Below are 20,093 nucleotides of genomic sequence, written 5' to 3' on the forward strand. Positions count from 1 at the left end.
GGAGACAGTTTTCTCTTATAAAAATGTAAATCATGTTCCTGCTTCACAACATAACAAAGAATAAGCATCCAAGCAGATTAAAGACCTAAATAGGAGGGAAAACAGGTTTTAAAATTTTAAAGAGAACATAGGAAAATATTTCTGTGAACTTATGCTACAGAATGATTCTTAGGACACAAAAATTGAAACTATAAAAGAAAAATAATAAATTTGACTATTCAGAAATTGAAACTTAAAATATTTAATAGACAAAGGATTAGAATGTAGACTGTAAAAAATCACAAATCTTTTAGAATCCAATATAAAACCCACAGGCATACAAAAAGCAATTCAGAGAAGAGTAAACAATTATATTATAAAAACATTTTTTTATTTCAGTAGTAATCAGGAAAATAAAATAACAATGAGATCATGTTTTACTCATTAGATTGGTAATAATATAATAGGAGACCATATGAAGAAATGGAAATTCACTATTGGTGGATTTTTGGAAAAAATCACACTATCTTAGGAAAATAAAAAATACTTCTAACATTTTCACTTCTTAGCATGTAAACTGGAGGAAGTTCTCAAAAGAGACTGGGTGTAATATTGGTTGTGTTATGTTTTTGTAATAGTGGAAAAAGTTAACTGCCCAAGTTTTTTTAAGGCTAGGTAAACTAATGCATGATATTCTTAAAGTAGATAAAAGTGAATCAAAAGTAAAACTATATTTATAGTTTTTCTCAAGCCATTTACTTGGATCATTTTGATTGTAGGTTAAGTAGGTACAATATTATCTGCCTCTTCAGTCTGTCAACAGACTTAAACTTGTGGAATTTTTCCTTAATTGATCAATATTACTGATGTTTCCCCAAATATTGATTTTTTTCCTTAGACATTGACTTCTCTGAATCTACTAGGGGAAAAAAAGCAGCATTTAAAATTCTTTTGCTTCTTCATTTTCTATTCTTTTTTTTATTATTATTTTATTTATTTATTTATTTATTTATTTTTAAGGACTAATGTTTCAAGCCAAATTCCCTCTGCCAAAAGAAGTTTGGGATTTCTTCCTCAGCCAGCTCCTCTTTCTGTTAAAAAACTGAGGTGTAATCAAGATTATACTGGCTGGAACAAACCAAGAGTACCCCTTTCCTCTCACCAACAGCAACTTCAGGGGTAGGTAAATTTCTTTATTTTATAAGAAATATATTTTATTTTATTTCTTTCTTTATAAAGTGATTCAACTGAAGTATGTTTTGATTGGTATAAAAAATAATGATGAAATGAGTCATATTAAGTATAGTTATAAAATATTTGCTCATTTATTAAAGATTTATCACATCTATAAGTTCATTAGTCAAATTTTTGAACTTTGAATATATATACATATAAAGTATTCATCATAAAGCAGAAAATCTAACCCTTCAATCCCATATATTTCTTCCTACTTTGGAGATAATTCAGTATTAAGTTTTATTTGTATCCTCCCCAATCCCTTCATTCGTATATTTTTATTCAACGCAAAAATAAGACCATAGTATAATAATAATAGTATCTTACCTAAAGTGTTTATTATGTGCCAGATACTTGTGCAGAGTTTTGGGGGGGGTTTTTAATGTGAAGTCTGGCTGGCTGCACAATTTTTAGATTACTTCACGGGGTAGCCAGACATCACATTCTTTAAGATTTTATCTATCTATCTATCTATCTTTCTATTTATTTTTAGAGACGGGGGAGGGGGGAGAAAGAGGGAGAGAAACATTCATCAGTTGCCTCTCTCACACCTTCAACCAGGGACCTGGCCTGCAACCCAGGTATGCACCCTCACTGGGAATTGAACCAGCAACCTCTTGGTTCACAGGCTTGCACTCAATCCACTGAGCCACACTAGCCAGTGCTTAAGTGTTAACTTAGCTCTGTGCTAAATTTTTAAATGGATTTTTTTCTTTAAATCATTGCAACTAACTCAGTAAGTGAGCAACAGCTCAGTAAGTTAGATGTATTAAAAGTCTGCTTAAATCATTGCAACAGCTCAGTAAGTTAGATGTATTAAAAGTCTGCTTTTATAGATTAAGTACCTAAGCCTTGGAGAAGTTAATTAATTTGCTCAAGGTGATACATAGTCAGTAGTACAGCAGTAGTAAATTTAGGCGGTTGGACTCCACTTGCATTCTTAAGCACTGTGCTATGTTACTTCTCTGTTTGCTCATTTTTTCCACTGCACATTAATCATGAATGTCCTCATATTATTAATATATAACCTTCAACCATGCTAGTATGCATTTAGGTTTTTCTTTTTTCCATTATAATCAAGACTAGAATGAACATTTTTATATTCATGTTTTTAATATTTGTTGGAATTTCCCTATAGTATATATTCTTGGAAGTAGAATTGTTAATATGAAGGAAGGCACTTTGAATTTTTTTTTTTAAGATTTTATTTTTAGAGACAGGGAAAGGGAGGGAGAGAAGCATCAATGTGAGAAAGAAGCATCTATTGGTTGCCTCTTATATACGCCCTTACTAGAGACAAGACCTGCAACAGAGGCGTGTGTCCTGACTGGGAATGGAACCAGCAACCTTTATTTTTGTAGGACGACGCCCAAACAACTAAGCCCACCAGTCAGGCGAAAATCTTTGATTACACTTACCAAATTCCTTCCGCTAACCTATTGGCTTGTTTGTTTTTAATTTTACTTAAATTACTCTGTTTTTCTACCAGCTTTAAGATAATTTTTTTTTTTACTTGAATGAGTGGTGTTTGCCAATTTGGCTTATCCATAGTAGTTTATATGCTTGTTATCTTAACAGAAAACAGCATAAAATTTGTAGTGAAAACATTTCACTTTCTTCTTTGCTTACTGTTCTTTTCTCTGAGCCTCTTCTTTTCTGCTCTGTCTTACCTTTCAATTAATTCTTAATTTCTTTTGTTCTTCATTCTGATTGGTCTGCCTCAAATTGTTATATGAGTGTTATCCATCCCATTTTATGATCTAGACCTTTGACCTTATTTGTCTCACTTTTATAGCCTCCTTTTGTTTATTTTATAGTCTGCTTCTGGTCTCTGTCATCCACCTCCTTCAGAGTCTTTTGATGTCCTTAAGAGTTACCCTTGGTGCTCCAAGTCTCCCTGTCTACCTTCTCTATTTCCTTCATTTTTGTATAGTATCTGTACCAATCTGTAGAAATACAGTTTTCCTCTTTTCACACTTCTTTCAGGCATTAGAGTGTACTATGTCAAGTTGGCTATGTACTCAGGACAGAGGACTTGTTAAAAAAAAAAAAAGAAAGAAAGAATAGAAAACTGCCAGGTGAGACTACCCTCACCTTTCATTTCAAACCTGTTTTCTCCAGCTTGCATACTTAAAAGCTTAGATGGGCATGAAATCTGTGTTCATCCTTTCTTTCATCAAGTTTCTTGAAAATGATGTATAATCTACCTTCTAAATAAAGAAACAAACCAGATTCCATCAGTATTCCCATTGCCTACTGTTTTAAGTAAGGTACTGACAGGGACAAGATGCTTAAGATACCTGAAATCCATGAAAAAAGGCATGTAAGAGTTGACTTAGATGAAGCGCAAGAAAAAAAAATTGCTCTTAAGGAAGAGAAATTCAAATACTAAGTACCATAATGGTGAATATAGGTCTGGATCTTGGTAGTTCATAGCACTCATTACAGGTAAGAGCTTGAAAGTAAGTGTTATCCGAAGTAACATTCTCAGAGAAGCATTACTGATAGGGGAAAGAATCAGCCAAATCTTAAGACTTGGTTTAGAAGCAAAAGGAAAAAATGGGAGGAAAATTAAGGATTGTGCTGAAATAAAAGGTAAACAAGACATTCTTACCCCTTCTTTCCTACCACCACCACAACCCATTAAAGAAGTTGCATCTTACTAAACTAGCAGAAGAGGATGTGCTTGAATTAGGAACCCTATCCACAAAGTGAATAAGAATATTAAAAAAAAAAAAAAGGCCCTTTCTATGCCAAACTGTAAGGGGAGAAATTAGAAAACATGAATAAAAAAATTAAGGCCAATAAAAATGCTAACCCCAAACCAACATCAACTGTAAGAAAACTGTTATATAACACTCAGATGTGAATTATTTGAAGATATGAAAACACCATGAATTAGGAATTCGAACTAAGAATTAAAATGGACAGTGAGGAGGAAAATGACAGTTGCTTGAATTCAGACAGAGGAGAAGAAAAACATCATATTAGAAATTAAGTCTAAATTAAAGGTCCCCAAGAGGAAAATAAGTTCAAATGAAAATTTAATAAGAGTTTTGAAAGAAAACAGTAATCAAGGAAGAAAAATGGGATAAAGTGTAAACTGTCAGAAAGTTTTTGAACTGGATAACAGCCAAGGAAGGTCTAAATTATGTGTAATTAGAGTCCTGAAAAAAACGCAAAACAGTGAAACAGAGCTAATATTTAAAACTATAACCCAGGAAAACTTTCTAGAAATAAAGTTACTGACTCTATAAATTGAAAAAGCCCTCTAGGTATCTGGATAATTGAACAATCAAGTTACGTCTTAGTACACAACTAATTAGACTTTAAAGATAAGGACAAGAAATATAGATTCCAGACTTTTTAACATCATTATTCAAAGCTAGATAATAAAAGAACATCATTTTCAGGAAGCTTGATGAAAGAAGGGATGAACATGGATTTTGTATGCAAACTGGAGAAAATAAGTTCTAAAATGGAAAAAGTCAGAATGCTGTATAAATACGCTGTTCCTGAGGACTCGACAGAGTACAAGCTCATTCAAACAAGAGGTGATAAGGGCATTATTGGTGAAAAATAAATGGCAAGCATTCCATCTCTTCAACTGGAGAGCTAAGACTAAAACAATAGTGGGGACACATAGAGGATGGTATATAAACATTAAATCATCTGACAAGGGAGTACAGTTGTAACTAAAAGAAAATGGAAGGAAAGAGACAAAAGGGAAAGAATAATATAACTGTGTCATAAGTAATAGGTGTAAGACAAAGTATGCCATTTAAAATATAGCCTGTTTTAAATACTGACTTAAGAAATGACAGTTAAAGGCACTTATAGAAAAGCACAAATTATAGATGGAGGTATAGGTAATGCTTGACTTCCTTGCACAACCAAAAGAAGGATAACAACCAATTTAAAAACAAAAAACAATCCGAACTGCCAGAAAATAGAACTGTATGAGAGTCCAACAACCAAGGAGTTAAAAAAGAAACATTAATTCAGACTGGTAGGAGGGATACAGAGGATGTGCAGCAAGGCAGCAGATTCGCTTGGGGATAAACCAGAAAGAACAACTGGGAGGACTGCACAACTCAGGGTTCATATGCACAGCTCAGCATAGGAAAAGAAAGCCTCAAAAACCTCTGGCTGTAAAAATCTGTGGGGGTTGAAACAGTGGGAGAAACCACCCATCTCACAGGAGAGTCCATTGGAGGGACCCACAGGGTCCTGGAACATACATAAGCCTGCCCACCCAGGAATTAGCACCAGGGCAGCACCTGAAAGGGCACAATCTGCTTGTGGGAAGCAGGGGAAGTGACTGAAAGCAGGGTGAGAGCCAAACAAGCGGCACTGTTCCTTCTCTGACCCCTCCCCCACATATAGGGCCACAAGGCAGAGAAGTGGGCTGCCCCTCCCTGGTGAATATCTAAGGCCCTGCCCTTTACAACATAACAGGTGCACTGAGACCAAGAAATATGGCCCAAATGAACAGATCAAAACTCTGTGAAAAAGAGCTAAGTGATGAGATAGTCAATCTATCTGATGCCAGAGTTCAAAACACTGGCAATCAGGATGTTCACAAAAATGATTGCGTATAGTCACAAAATAAAGGAAGAAATGAAGGCTATACAAAGTGAAATAAAGGATAATATACAGGGAATCTACAGTGAAGGTAAGGAAACTGGGACTCAAAGATTTGGAACGGAGGGGAGAAATAAACATTCAACCAGAACAGAATGAAGAAACAATTCAAAAAAAAAAAAAATGAAGAGAAGCTTAGGAATCTCCAGGACAATTTTAAATGTTCCAACATCCAAATCATAGGGGTTCCAGAAGGAAAAGAGGAAGAACAAGAAATTGAAAACCTACTTGAAAAAATAAAGAAAACTCCCCCAATCTTGTGAAGGAAATAGACATACAAGTCCAAGAAGCTCAGAGAGTTGCAAATAGGTTGTACCCAAAGAGGAACACAGGAAGACACATCATAATTAAATTACCCAAGATTAAAGATGAGAGAATCTACAGAAAACTACCTGAACAATAATTAAAATTTTTAAAAAATGAGAGAATCTTAAAAGCAGCAAGAGAGTTAACCTACAAAAGAGTTCTCATAAACTGTCAGCTGATTTCCCAAAAGAAAACTTGCAGGCCAGAAGGGGCTGGAAAGAAATATTCAAAGTCATGAAAAGCGAGGACCTACATCCAAGACTACTTGATCCAGCAAAGCTATCATTTAGAATAGAAGGGCAGATAAAGTGCTTCCCAGATAAGGTCAAGTTAAATGAGTTCATCATCATCAAGCCCTAAAGGGACTTATATAAGAAAGAGATGAAAACCATGAACGTAAAATGGTAACAAACTCACAACTATCAACAACTGAACCTAAAAACAAATACTAAGCAAACTACTAGAACAGGAACAGATTCACAGAAATGGAGGTCACCTGGAGGGTTATCAGTGGGGAGTGGGGGAAAGGTACTGGGAATAAGAAGCATAATTGGTAGGTACAAAGTAGACGGGGAAGTTAAGAATAGTATAGAAAATGGAGAAGCCAAAGAACTTGTATGTGCAACCCATGGACATGAACTAAGGGGAGAAGAATGCTAGAGGGAAGAGGAGTACCAGACAGGTATGAAGGGGAGGAAAAAAATGGGACAACTGTAATAGCATAATCAATAAAATACTTTAAAAAATTTATTTGTAAAGGAAGAAACTTCTGACACATGCCATAGCATGGGTGAACCTTGATGTCATGTTAAATGAAGCAAGCTAGACGCAAAAGGACAAATATTACGTGATTTTACGTGATTGTATGGGGTATCTAGAGGAGTCAAATTCGTGGAGATAGGAAGTAGAATAGAGGCTACCAGAGGTTGGGGAAGGGGAATGGGGACTTACGTGTTACTTAGTGGGGAGAGAGTTTCTGTTTGAGAAGATGAAAAAGGCCTGAAAATAGAACGTGGTGATGGTTCCACAACATTATGAATATACTTAATGCCACTGAATTACACACTCAAAATGGTAGATTTTATGTTATGTATGTTTTACCACAATTACAAAATAGATTGTAGTAGAGACAGGGAAGAAAAGTATAAATACAGATATAACCACTAAAATAAAAAAAATACAAATATTTCTTACAATGAAAAGAAATATTTCTAAAACACACCACATAGGTAAGTAAAATTGTAACAAAATGGGAGAGTTGAGTCCAGATATATGAGTAATATCAAGAAATGTGCCCTGGCTGGTGTAGTTCAGTGGATTGAGTGCGGGCTGCGAACCAAAGCATTGCAGGTTCGATTCCCAGTCAGGGCACATGCCTGTGTTGCAGGCCAGGTCCCCAGTGGGGGCCATGTGAGAGACAACCACACATTGATGTTTCTCTCTTCTTTTTCCCTCCCTTCCCCTCTCTAAAAAAGTAAATAAGTAAAATCTTTAAAAAAATATATGATTGGGCTAACTCATATAATAAAGAAAAATGTTTTCAAACTTGCTCATAAAGCAAAACTAAACTGTGCTGTGTGCTAGAGATAATCCTAGAACAGTGATTTTAAAGTTTTAAAATAAAGGAAAGAGAGGTTTAGCAGTCTAATGGAAACAGTAAAAAAGCAGGGATTGCCATCCTGATACCCAATAAAGTAGAATAAGGATATAAAAGATTATATAAAATATAATTACATATTTAATATTTTACAAAGCATATAAATGTACTTTATTTTTAATTATATAAAATATATAATTTTATATTAAAACATAGATACTTCATTTTTGATATTTTATATTTCTGAGTTTTAAAGTTCACTGATATTTCCTTCTTTGGTGTTTAATATGCTATTACTCTCATTCGGTAAAAGTTTCATTTCAAATATTGTGCTTTCATCTCCAGAAGTTTAATTTGGGGCTTTTAACTGTCTTCCATTTTTTTTCCTCATTGTGTTTATGTTTTCCTTCACATTCTTGATCACATGAAGCATATTTATAACTTTTAATATCCCTCTCTGCAATTAGATTTGGTTGTTTTAAGACTTGTAGTTCAGCTCTTTGGGGTCAAATCTAGAGGGGCCTTTACTCGAAGGCTAATTTCATTCCTTCCCTAGAGCATGGGCCCTTGGGAGTTTCTACTAATACCCTATGAATTCATCTAGGTCTCTCAATTCCCTCTGACTAGTGGCAACTCAAACAGTTTTAGGTCCATCATGAGATCTGGAAATTGGCTAATAGCTCCCCAGTAATCATTCTTTTCCTTGAAGTTCTTCTGCCTGGTGTCATGGGGCTTCACCCTAAGCATGCACAGGTTGCTATTTAGCTGAACGCTTAGACAGTCTTCTGTGTAGATATCTGGGGCTCTTTGCATATCTCCCTCCTTTTGGGTCCTGAAGTTTTAGCAATCTCAGCCTTTCAGACTCCCAGTTTCTTTCAACTCAAGATTTCTGAGTTCTGTTTGGATATCTCTGCTTGGACTGCAGTTGTCAAATTGCCTCACAGGCTGAAAGCTGGCATAATAGTACAGCTGACTCTCCCTTCTTTTAAGGATCACAGCCCTGGGCTGCCCATTGTCCAACATTTTGTCCAGTTTTTGTGGGGTTTTTTTTCATTGTTTACGGTGATAGGATAATTCCATACCCTGATACTTTCTCATAGTGTGACATGAAGTTCTTAAGGCTGTTCAAAATTGATGTCACCAGTGATCAGCACACACATCACATGCTTCTGGATGTGATATCCTTGCGAGGACACAGTATCACTATGCATTACTATGTACTCTTCCAGACTGGTTGAAATCTCATCATGACGAAATAGAAAACCCAGTATGAGGAACAGTCCATTAAAAACCAGGGGTGGGAGGGAACTATATTCACCAATGTCTGTCATGAAAGAGAAAGCTGAAGAATTATTCCAGATTAAAGCAAACTAAAGAGAAATGAAAACTAAATACATTGTTATCCTGGACTGAACCTTGTATTTAGAGAGAGGGGGAAAAAATGCTGTTTTGGGTTATTTGACAAAACTGGATTAAAGAAAGTGTAGTAGATAAGAATATTTTATTAGCATTACATTTTATAATGCTATATTCTGATTATATAAGGAAATATTTTTGTTTTTATGAAATGCACCCTGAACTATTTAGAGCTAAAGGGGTATGATTTCTGCAACTTACTCTCAAATGGTTCGGTGGAAAATTACAGCAGTATGAAATGATAGAGCATACAGTGCAAAAGGTTAACAATTGGTGAATCTAGGTAAAGAATATTATTTTTGTATAACTTTTCTAAAAGTTTGAGAATATCTCCAAATAAAAGTTTTTAAAAATAGGTACTTTGGCCCTGGCCAGTGTGACTCTGTGTTGTTTGGAGAGTTGTCCTGTACAGGAAAGGTCACTGGTTCAATTCCTGGTCAGGCCAGCTACCTAGGTTACAGGTTCAGTCCCCTGTTGGGGCATGTGCGAGAAGCAACTGACTGATGTTTCTCTGTCACATCCATGCTTCTCTCTCTCTCCTCTCTCTAAAAGTCAATGAACATGTCCTCAAAAGAGAATAAAATAAACCTTTAAAAAAATAATGTACCCATTAAAAATAAACATAACATGTACAGGGTGGAGCAAAAGTAGGTTTACAGTTGTTCCTATAGAAAATAGTATAATGATTAAGAAATAATAATATAAGAATAAACTGTTTTGTGTACTCACAACTATAAACCTACTGTTGCCACACCCTGTATTCTGTGACCCAGTGGTTCTAAGAACAAGTAGCTCTTTGGATTAGTCCCCAGTCCTTTTTATGTATATTCTGTATTTTTTGGACTATAAGATGCACCCTCCCCCCCCCAGTTTGGAAGGAATAATGGTTAATGCTGCTGTTGAGTTCTGTTTACATTTATATTGGTGAAATATTATTTTATTTATGTTATTAAGTATTTTACCACAGTTTTTGCTTCAAAATTTTTTTTCCTATTTTCTTCCTCTAAAACCTAGGTGCGTCTTATGGTCTGAAAATATGGTGTATATTTTAAAATTTTACTTTTTTATTTTGTTATTAATTATTTTTTAGAGAGGGGAAGGGAGGAAGAAAGATAGGGCAAGTGTGAGAGAGAAGCATCCATTGGTTGCCTTCCATGCACACCCCAGGGGACCTTACCTACAACCCAGCCATGCACCCCACCAGAAATACTCAGCAGCTAGGCTCGCAGGACGATGCCCAACCAACTGAGCTACTTCAGCCAGGATACTCCCCAGTCCTTTTTAGTGTTCGTTTGAAAGTGCATGGTCTTCCTTGAGATACAGCTAAATTGTTACAATGTTATAATGCAGTGGTTCTCATAGCAGCATCACCATCAACTGAGATCCTATAGAAATGCATATTTTTGCACCTTCTTTGTCCAGAGTGAGAAACTCTGAAGTTGGGGCCCAGCAATATGTCTTTTAATAAGCCCTCCAGGTGATTCTGATAACATGCTTTACTGGAGAACTCCTGCTCTAGTGAACATTCTTGAGGAACTACCGTTGTCTTCAAAAGTATTTTTTTTTGTTTTCAGCTTCTCCAACTTGGGAAATACCTGCTACATGAATGCTATTTTACAATCTCTGTTTTCACTCCAATCATTTGCAAATGACTTGCTTAAGCAAGGTATCCCATGGAAGAAAATTCCACCCAATGCACTTCTCAGGTAACTGTTACATACTTATTAAGTAGCCTTTTACCTTATTGATCATAGAATAATGGAGTTTTAGACACTTGAAAAAAAATTTTAATATGTTTTATTGATTGTGCTATTACAATTGTCCCATTTTCCCCCCTTCACTCCCCTCCACCTTGCACACCCCCTCCCACCCACATTCCGCCCCTTTAGTTCATGTCCATGTGTCGTAAGTTTCTTTGGCTTCTGCATTTCCCGTACTATTCTTACCCTCCCCCTCTTAGACACTTAAAATTTAATGTGCCATGTTAACAGTCTTTAAAATATAATATCATTCAGTGTTTTATAAAACATGTGAAACTGGTCTCTTTTGTTTTACCAGACGCTTTGCACACTTGCTTGTTAAAAAAGATACCTGTAATTCAGAGACCAAAAAAGATTTACTCAAGAAGGTTAAAAATGCCATTTCTGCTACAGCAGAGAGATTTTCTGGTTATATGCAGAATGTGAGTATCAACGGTTTTTAAACACTTTAGACATAGGGGAACTTGAAATGATTTTAGTGTGTTACCTGATTTTTATTTTAAAGTGAGATTCGTATACATATGTTGTGTTCATCACAGGTTGAAAAACCTGAGGATTTCTGGTAAGGTTCAGTGGGACTCTTCTATGTATTTTATCATCTTTTAATAATACACATGTGGCCTCTCAGTGCAGCAACTTGGGCTATTTTAGCTACAAAGGCTATTTTTTTAAATCACCTTTAAAAAAAACAAGAAGTGATTCAATTACTTATTCATACTAATCTCACTGATAGTAGAGAATATATAATTCACCGTTTGTTCTTATTCACAAAGTATGTAAATTGTTAGAGTAAATTTGACCTTTTTAATATAATGTATTGACTTTCAAGTGCTTAGCTTTAATAAATCACAGTGTTGATAAGCTGTTATTGTGACAAAAAATGTTTTGATCGAATTAAAGATATTATGCCTTCTTAGGATGCTCATGAATTTCTAAGTCAGTGCTTAGATCAGCTAAAAGAGGATATGGAAAAATTAAATAAAACTTGGAAAATCGAACCTGTTCCTGGAGAAGAAAATTTACCAGATATTTCAGCCACCAGAGTATATACTTGCCCTGTTATTACTAATTTGGAGTTTGAGGTTCAGCACTCCATTATCTGTAAAGCGTAAGTAGTCTCCAAGAAACCTCCTTTTCTAATTCTTTATGGGAAGTGATTGAAACTCTCATGGAAGTTTTGATTCTTATCTTTTATTCCTATGTCATGGAAAAACATAAATACAAATATCTTTTTCCAATGTCATCTTTTATAAAATGCTTGGTGGGTTGAGAACTAAGGCATGCTTAAATGTTTTGTCATATGCTTTAGTGAAAACAGTTAATTTTGAATCTACCCCTTCTTTGAGAGGGTGGTGGTGTGTATGTGTGTTTCTTTTTATCACTGTGTGGAATATCAGGTTCTTTGAGAATACTTGTTCTTTTTACCCTGGAAAGACTTGTTCCTCTTAGTTGCATATTTTATTGAATTGAAAAATCATTTTTAATAATGCATTTTTACAAAATAGATCAAAATTTGAATTGTTTTTAAATTCTGCAATGCTTTTTAACCATATTTACATTAGTTACTCAAATTTACTTTCTACATTTAATTAATTCCATGTTCATTTATCATATCAAAAGGTTCTATTTTAATTAATCTTCCAGGGGGTTTTTTTTTTTTTTGAAGAATTTTATTTATTTTTTTAGAGAGAGGGAAAGGGAGGGAGAAAGTGAGAGAAACTTTGGTGAGTTGCCTCTCACATCTGCCCTGACTGGGAACCAAACCTGCAACCCAGGCATGAGCCTTGACTGGGAATTTAACTAGCGACCTGTTGCTTTGCTGGATGACACCCAACCAACTGAGCCACACCAGTCAGGGCTCTTCCAGTTATTGATAGTACATCTCTGAATACAATTTTTCAAAGACAGTGGAATTCTTCACAGCTCCATATCAGTTAGAATTATTTCTGTGGCTTTCATAAATGACTTAATATATAATCATTCAGTCATTGTTGCTCAAAATATTGTGTATACTGTTTCATTGTATCTTGTTACTCTGTGTCACTTGGGAGAAACCTGATTTTGTGGGTAATCTATTTCTTCCTGAAAATCTTCCTTATTTATTGTTAATTCACAGTTTCACTAGTACATCTGGGTATAGACACTTTTTGTTAATTTTGCTTTTAATACGATAGAGCTTTTTCATCTGAAAATTTAGTGTTTTCTTTAGTTTAAGGAAATTATTCTCTAAATACTGCTTTTCTTCCATTTGTGCTAGAACTCTTTTTAGAAATACTCAACACCCATATATTTGTTCTCCATTTTCTGGCTTCCATATATGTCTATTTTTCCTGGTTGCTCAAAATGATAGTGTTCACGGAGGTCTCTTCCACTCAAACATTCTAGTATTTTTGGCTAGAATTTCTTCTAACAGTGATGTGGAATGTGGACACTAATCTGTGACTTTTTTTTTTTTAATCATTGTTCAAGTACAGTTTTCTGCCTTAATCTGTGACGTTTCTTAACTTCATGATTTCTTCAGCCCTTTTCCCTCCAGTGGATAAGTTATTTTTTAAAGAAAAAGCCCGAGTCTTACAAATATAGCATATCTTCTTGTAAAAGCTAGAGAGCCCATCAGCAGTTAATATCTGGCTATGTGAGCCAGAGTGTTCGTTTAGTTTTTTTCCATTAAATAAAAGACACATTTTTTAGTTTTCCCCAATAACTTTATTGATTTGGATATTTTGAATATGTTGGCTATCTCCTGCTATTGACTAGTGGGTAGAGGCCAGGGGTGCTGCTAAACATCTTCCAATATGTAGACAGCCCTACAGCAAAGAATTGTTTGGCCAGAATGTCAATAGTACCAAGAAACTTCGCAAACCCATTTTGACGTGTTTAATCAGTCACAGCAACTTCTCCATACACTGCACAAATCTTTTTTTTTTTTTTGCATTTCAGTTGTGTTTTTACCTTTCTTGAAATAATAAAGCATAACATGCCAAAAATGTTGTGTATTTTCTTCCATCTTCAGTATTAAAATGGCTGCACAAAAAACACACCAATTTTGGTAAGTTTTTTTTTTTTAATGCACGCTGATGGTGGCAGCTGTCAAATACAGTCTAACAAAATTATTTTGAATGAAGTTAAAGACAACTAATCACTGCTAGAGCTATCATACAGAAAAAACTAAATGAATCTTTTTGGCTCCATAATATGATAGACAGCCATCCTTCCCTTTCTTCCAGTGTACCTTCCGAACAAAATTTGTTCAAGTCAGAGAGAAAAGCAGAGTTTTTGATTGTTATTTCATTTAATTGTGGGAGTACCAACCAAATTTCTTTTGATGGGCAAATTTCAGTTGCTTCTGATAGAAATGTCCACAGGAGGAAAGAACACCACATCAAGCCCTGGCCGGTGCAGCTCACCCGGTGCATTGTCCCGTTACCAAAAGGTTGCAGGCTCTGTTCCCAGTCAGGGCATATACCTTAGTTGCAGGTTCACCTCTGATACAGACCTGTACAGGAGGCAACCAATCAGTGTTTCTCTCCCTTCCTCTCTCCTTTTCTCTCTAAAACAATGAAACAATGTCCTCAATGTAAAGATTTTTAAAAAAAAAGACCACGTCAAAGTGGTGGCTGCTGCATTGTGCCAACAGCATCAGTCAGGCACTGCAGTTGTGCAGCACCCAAATGTCGGTTGTCCAGGTGGGGTGTGTGCGCTGGTGCGTGAAGTGACATTGCTCACGGGATGTGGGCACACCAGGCAGCTAGGCTGAACAGTGGCCCAGGAGTTGGCCCCCCCAGGAGGGAGGCCACCCGGTTCTGTGGGACTGCAGCTGCAGTGCTGCAGTTGTCTCCTCAAAGGCCTTGCCTTCGTTGCTTTGGTAGTAATTTTCTTTCAGACCGTTCTTTAAACACACTATTAGTTTCTGGCTGAAGGAAAATTCCATATATCTTATTCCTCGTTGTAATTTGCCATGTTTATTCTCTTTCCCCTCTTGCTGTAGATTAGTTTGGTCAGTTTGCTGAAATGCCTATTTTTAAAAATTGCCTGGTTTATAATTATTATATGGCATTTCAATATATTGATAATATATTCTCAAATGTGAAGAATTATGAACTCTCCATTTGAAGAACTTAAAATATCTGAAATTAAAGTATTTAATATGCCCTGTAAAAACCTCCTTCCCTATCTCAATAAATGACAGTTTTACCCAGGCTGGCGTAGCTCAGTGGATTGAGCACGGGCTGGGAATCAAAGTGTCCCAGGTTCGATTCCCAGCCAGGGTACATGCCTGGGTTGCAGGCCATAACCCCCAGCAACTGCACATTGATGTTTCTCTCTCTCTCTCTCTATCTCCCTCCCTTCCCTCTCTAAAAAATATAATAATAAATAAATAAATAAATAAATAAATCTTTAAAAAAATGACAGTTCTAGAAATGTGGTGTATTTCTGACCTCTTTTCTTTCTCCTGCACCCCTGCATCTAATGTCAGCAGACCATTTCAGCTGTTCACAATACATCCAGAGTCTGACCCCTTTTTGCTGCCTCCACTGCCACCACTACTTTGGACTATGCTACTGTCATCTCTTGCCTGGATTGTTGCTTTCCTTCTAATCTCTATATTTCTGTTCTTGTTTCTCTGTGGTCTGTTTTAAACACACTAGTCAAAGTGATCATTTAAAATGGAAATTAGTTCATGTCACCCCTCTCTTTGTAAGCTGTAAAAGCTGAAATCCTTACCGTGGTCTACAGAACTCTTTTATGATTGTCTTTGAGCAACCCTTATCCCCTAGTTAACGCTCTGACTTCATCTCCTACCAATCTTCCTTTTGCTCATTCTGTTCTAACCAAAGTAGCTTCCTGCCTTTTTTCAAAAATGCCAGGATCTTGGTACCTAGGGGCCTTTTCACATTTTAAGAAAGTACTTAAATACTTGCAGTTGAGGTTTTGCCTGTGTTTACTTAATAAGGGTTAAAGTAAACATGTCTTAAATGTTGTATATTTCTTGTGCCTAGTCATAGTCTGTCAGTGCTTGATAGGTTCTGTGGGGGAACAGTGTTTCTGAAGTATATTTGTGTTTATTTTGTATTGCAGTTAGGCTTCTGAATGCTTTGATTTGTCTTTTATTCTTACAGATGTGGAGAGATTATTCCCAAAAGAGAACAGTTTAATGACCTCTCCATCGACCTTCCTCGAAGGAAAAAGCCACTCCCTCCACGGTCAATTCAAGATTCCCTTGATCTTTTCTTTAGGGCAAGTAGTATCTTTTGGTATTTTCACATAACTAAATTTTATATATCATAAATAATTGTGTTTAGAGTTGGTTTCTTTAAGGCAGAATTTGGACAAAATTCTTGCAGGGAAAACAAATGAGAAATAATCTATAAATGATATTTTTTAAAGCTTCATAAATCTCATTGTTAACTCATTGAAGAAAATTGATTGCTTACATAGATTATACATTTGACTAACAGCAAGTGTTTTGGACAACCTTAGAATCAGCTATTTATAAACAAATACTAAGTTGAAGCATAAGTGACACATGCTAAAATTTGGTAATGTGGGTTAAAATTAAAGACACTATATAAGTGAGTGTACTAAAATCTGAGGAATAAAAAAATACTCTTTGCTTTCCTTAGGTTGTATGTACCCTGTTAGAAACAACAAAGAAGAGTCAGTTTTATCCAAAGCTGTATATTTGTGTCTGTGATATACTGTTAGAGATATTCTGGGATCTGTTGTGTAGCAGTTATTATAACTGATGGAAATTTGCCAGGATTATAACTCTTTTTTTTTTAAATTTTTTAAAGATTAAATCTATTTATTTTTAGAGAGAGGGGAAGGGAAAAAGAAAAGGAGGGAAAGAAATATCACTGTGTGGTTGCCTCTCATGTGGCCCCTACTTGGGACATGGCCCGCAACCCAGGCATGTGCCCAGACTGGGAATCGAACCAATGATCCCTTGGTTCACAGCTAAATCCACTGAGCTATACCAGCCAGAGCAGGATTATAACTCTTTGTTGTAGCAAATGAATAGGATTGTCTTCCTAAAGCTAAAAAAAACCTTTCTGTTCTTTAAATGATGAACGTTTAGCTCTACCCAGAGATACTCTGCTTTTCCTTTTGTTTTAATCATTCCTTACTATTCTTGTAATTACCATAGAATTTGAAGCTTTTCTTAGGTATTTTACCCCCAGTTTTTAAGGATTTCTTGTTTCAGTTTTCTCTAGGTAATGATATCCACCCCAAACTTTGGTCCTTTTAGAGCAGTTGTTTTTAGTGAGCTGTTACCAGAAGATCGAGTTCCATTATAAGAAAGGGGTAGTTACACCTAACAGACCAGGAACTTCAACTAACCTGAAGGTGATCTTATTTGCTATGGCCAAATGTTAAGTTTGGGTATACCGTTGGCAGTGGTTCTTGTGTATTCCTGGGGAAAAGATTGAGAATCTGCTGCTGTACAGTCTAGTTATTATCATAGATTGAGGTGTTTCCTTGATTAAAAGAAAAGGAAATTAGGAATTCTGAAATAGGGTATGATATTATAACAATATTTTGGAGATTAGGTCTTAATTTAGTAAGGTTTGTGACTCTAGAAACAAACTGGTCACAGTTGTCATTCCACTGAAGTAGTATGACGAGAGAAGATTAGTAGCATTTAATGAGATAATGCTGATTCAGCTTCATGCTTCTTTATTTTTCCCTCCTGTCTTTCTACAGGCAGAAGAACTTGAGTATTCCTGTGAGAAGTGTAATGGGAAGTGTGCTCTTGTCAGGCACAAATTTAACAGGCTGCCCAGGTAAAATTAAGTGCTCTTTAATTTTTCTTCTTTAAAGATCTTAAGAAATATTACTGAATAAGTGAGGTTTAACAGAATGGATTGGTAAAGAGAGTCAGCACAGCTAAAATATGAAGAGGGTAGAGGGTGCAAATCTGGAATGCAGAAGAAAGGAGGAGGATTTGGAATGTTGAGGGAACGTTAGATCCCAGAGGATGGCAATAAGAGGACTTGGTCGGGGAGACCCTGGAATGATAGGGAATAGCTAGTAGATTTTTAATTCAGTAATGTATAACATTCTGTTACAATTCGTTGCCCTGTGTTGTCCTATAGTCCTTCCCTCTCTTATCCCAAACTTTCAGTAAAAACCTGCTACAGACATAAACACATACATGTGACAACAAAATAGAAAAAGTAATTTTCTGCAGTTTGTGCATTCCTTTATTCAAAGAATCTTATAAGTTGATAAGCTCTCTATAAAAATAAAGAAATCTGAATTAGGAATGATATTAACTTAAATTGTATTAGTTTCTTATAAGTAAATGTAAAACCAGACTAGCTAGAAAAATTAGTATGTGCTTATAGGACAGCTTTTAGTTCTTTCCAAGAATAGATCTCAACCACAAACAAGGTTATTATTAACATTAAGTACTTATATGGCACTTTGCCTGCAGAGCGCTTTACTTTCTTTCATTAGTTTCAATTTTTCTAAGACTCAGTGTGGAGTTTCTGGAACCTAGCCTCTAGAGACTAGTTCTCTTACAGTTCATAATCTGCTCCTTTCTAGAAAATGAAATTTTTTTAAAAAAATGACTTTCTGAATCATAACATTATTACTATATTGACCATGGTATACATTTCTTAAGAGACTTGCTCTTTGCCATTTGTTTTGAGGTAGGAGGGTAACGGAACAAATATTAAGGCAAAGGATTATTACCAGCTGTCATTCACAAAGGAAATCGGTGTACAATTAAAAATATGTGTTTGAACTGGCAAGCTGAATGTCTGTTCCCTTTCCAGTTGCCTAGCTATTTGGCCTTTCAAAGTGGGAAAAAATGCTGAGGGAAATTTTCCTCCTTGTTTTTTTTTTTTTTTCCAGTAGGTCACTTATGTTAAAGGTTAATTTATTCCAAATTTACATAAAACAAAAGACTTTGTATCATAAATCCTAATATTGGACTTACTTTGTTTTTGTTCATTTCACTATTCAAGCCAGTCTCCTATTATTCTGAAGGGTCTGGCATCTTTATCAAATCTTTTCATTTCCAGTCCATCTCATCTGTACAAGTCAGTAATTTTAACTACATTGGCTGTCTCTTTCATGCTTTTATTTTTGGTATGATTATTTGAAAATTTAGTCAAAATATTTGACATCTGATATTTTAGCCTCTTCACATTAGTTGTATCCTTGTGTTTTCTCGAGTTGTGAATTTAAAAGTTATGATTTCTGTAGCATGCTTTTTGAAAGAAAAATACTGTTGATAACTACACTTTACAGATTTTTGAGGTTGTGGCTTTTGTGATGAAGGTATATGTATATGGTAAGAAAGGAAACAGTTTACCATAAATCAGAAACTGTTTTTGCCTAGAATTGAGATTTAGTCTCATAAGAGTTCTGAAATTTGGTAATTAAAGTGTTCTTGTACACTGTGAAGTGTAACTAGTCCATCAGGGAAAGATTATGCTCTATATCAGAGGTGAAATGGCTGCCACAATAGTAACTAAAAAGAAGTGTTTTAGAAACAACTATAAAGGACACATGGACAAAACCAAGGGCGGGGTGGGGGTGGAAGCCAGGAAGGATGGTGGGTTTGGCTGGGGTGGGGGGATATGGTAGGGGGTAAATGCAGAAAACTGTAATTGAACAACAATAAAATAATTTTTAAAAACAAAAACAACAAAAGATAAAAAATAAAAGGAATATACCTTTTTTAAAAAAAGTGTTTTTAACAACTAAAAGCCTTTTCAGACCCACGAACCAGATGTGCCATGAAATTTTTCAGAACTTCTAAGTGGAGAAAATTTTTCTATTTCTCTCTTAGCTTTCTTCGGAGGCAGTTTACTGAAATAAGAATACTTCTTGTCAGAAATCATCTTGAAAAAACTCAGTTACCATCAAACATAAGGCTGTTTTAACACTTTAATTAAAATTATAACACCTGCTTTTTAAAGCTACATAACATTGAAGTAAATAATTTAAGAATTTAATGCAATATTAATATTAGTATTTAAAAATTTAGTTACTATCTGATGTGGGGGTGGGGGTCGGTGTGTTTTGTTTCTCCAAGAACATTGTGTTTAACCTAAATACACCCAATAGCAGTGTTTTATTTTTATTTGTGTTCTTAGTGGCTAGCACAATGCCTAGCACATGGCAGGTATTTAGTAGAT

The 20,093-nt window shown here is 35.4% G+C and overlaps 1 protein-coding gene across 3 annotated transcripts in view; it reads left to right on the top strand.

Moving 5' to 3' along the window:
• The window catches only part of USP37 (ubiquitin specific peptidase 37), an 85,769-nt gene that overhangs the window by 33,158 nt on the left and 32,518 nt on the right, over positions 1–20,093 (top strand). For all 3 annotated transcript variants that reach the window (XM_045854320.1, XM_045854328.1, XM_045854313.1), the window contains 6 exons: positions 1,000–1,158; positions 10,753–10,884; positions 11,237–11,360; positions 11,856–12,046; positions 16,059–16,176; positions 17,644–17,723. In XM_045854320.1, the coding sequence (XP_045710276.1) occupies positions 1,000–1,158; positions 10,753–10,884; positions 11,237–11,360; positions 11,856–12,046; positions 16,059–16,176; positions 17,644–17,723 (804 nt within the window). The remainder of the gene's footprint in view (positions 1–999; positions 1,159–10,752; positions 10,885–11,236; positions 11,361–11,855; positions 12,047–16,058; positions 16,177–17,643; positions 17,724–20,093) is intronic.

Source organism: Phyllostomus hastatus, unplaced genomic scaffold (assembly GCF_019186645.2).
Source record: "Phyllostomus hastatus isolate PE091 unplaced genomic scaffold, TTU_PhHast_1.1 phas_contig_137, whole genome shotgun sequence".
Lineage (NCBI taxonomy): Eukaryota > Metazoa > Chordata > Mammalia > Chiroptera > Phyllostomidae > Phyllostomus > Phyllostomus hastatus.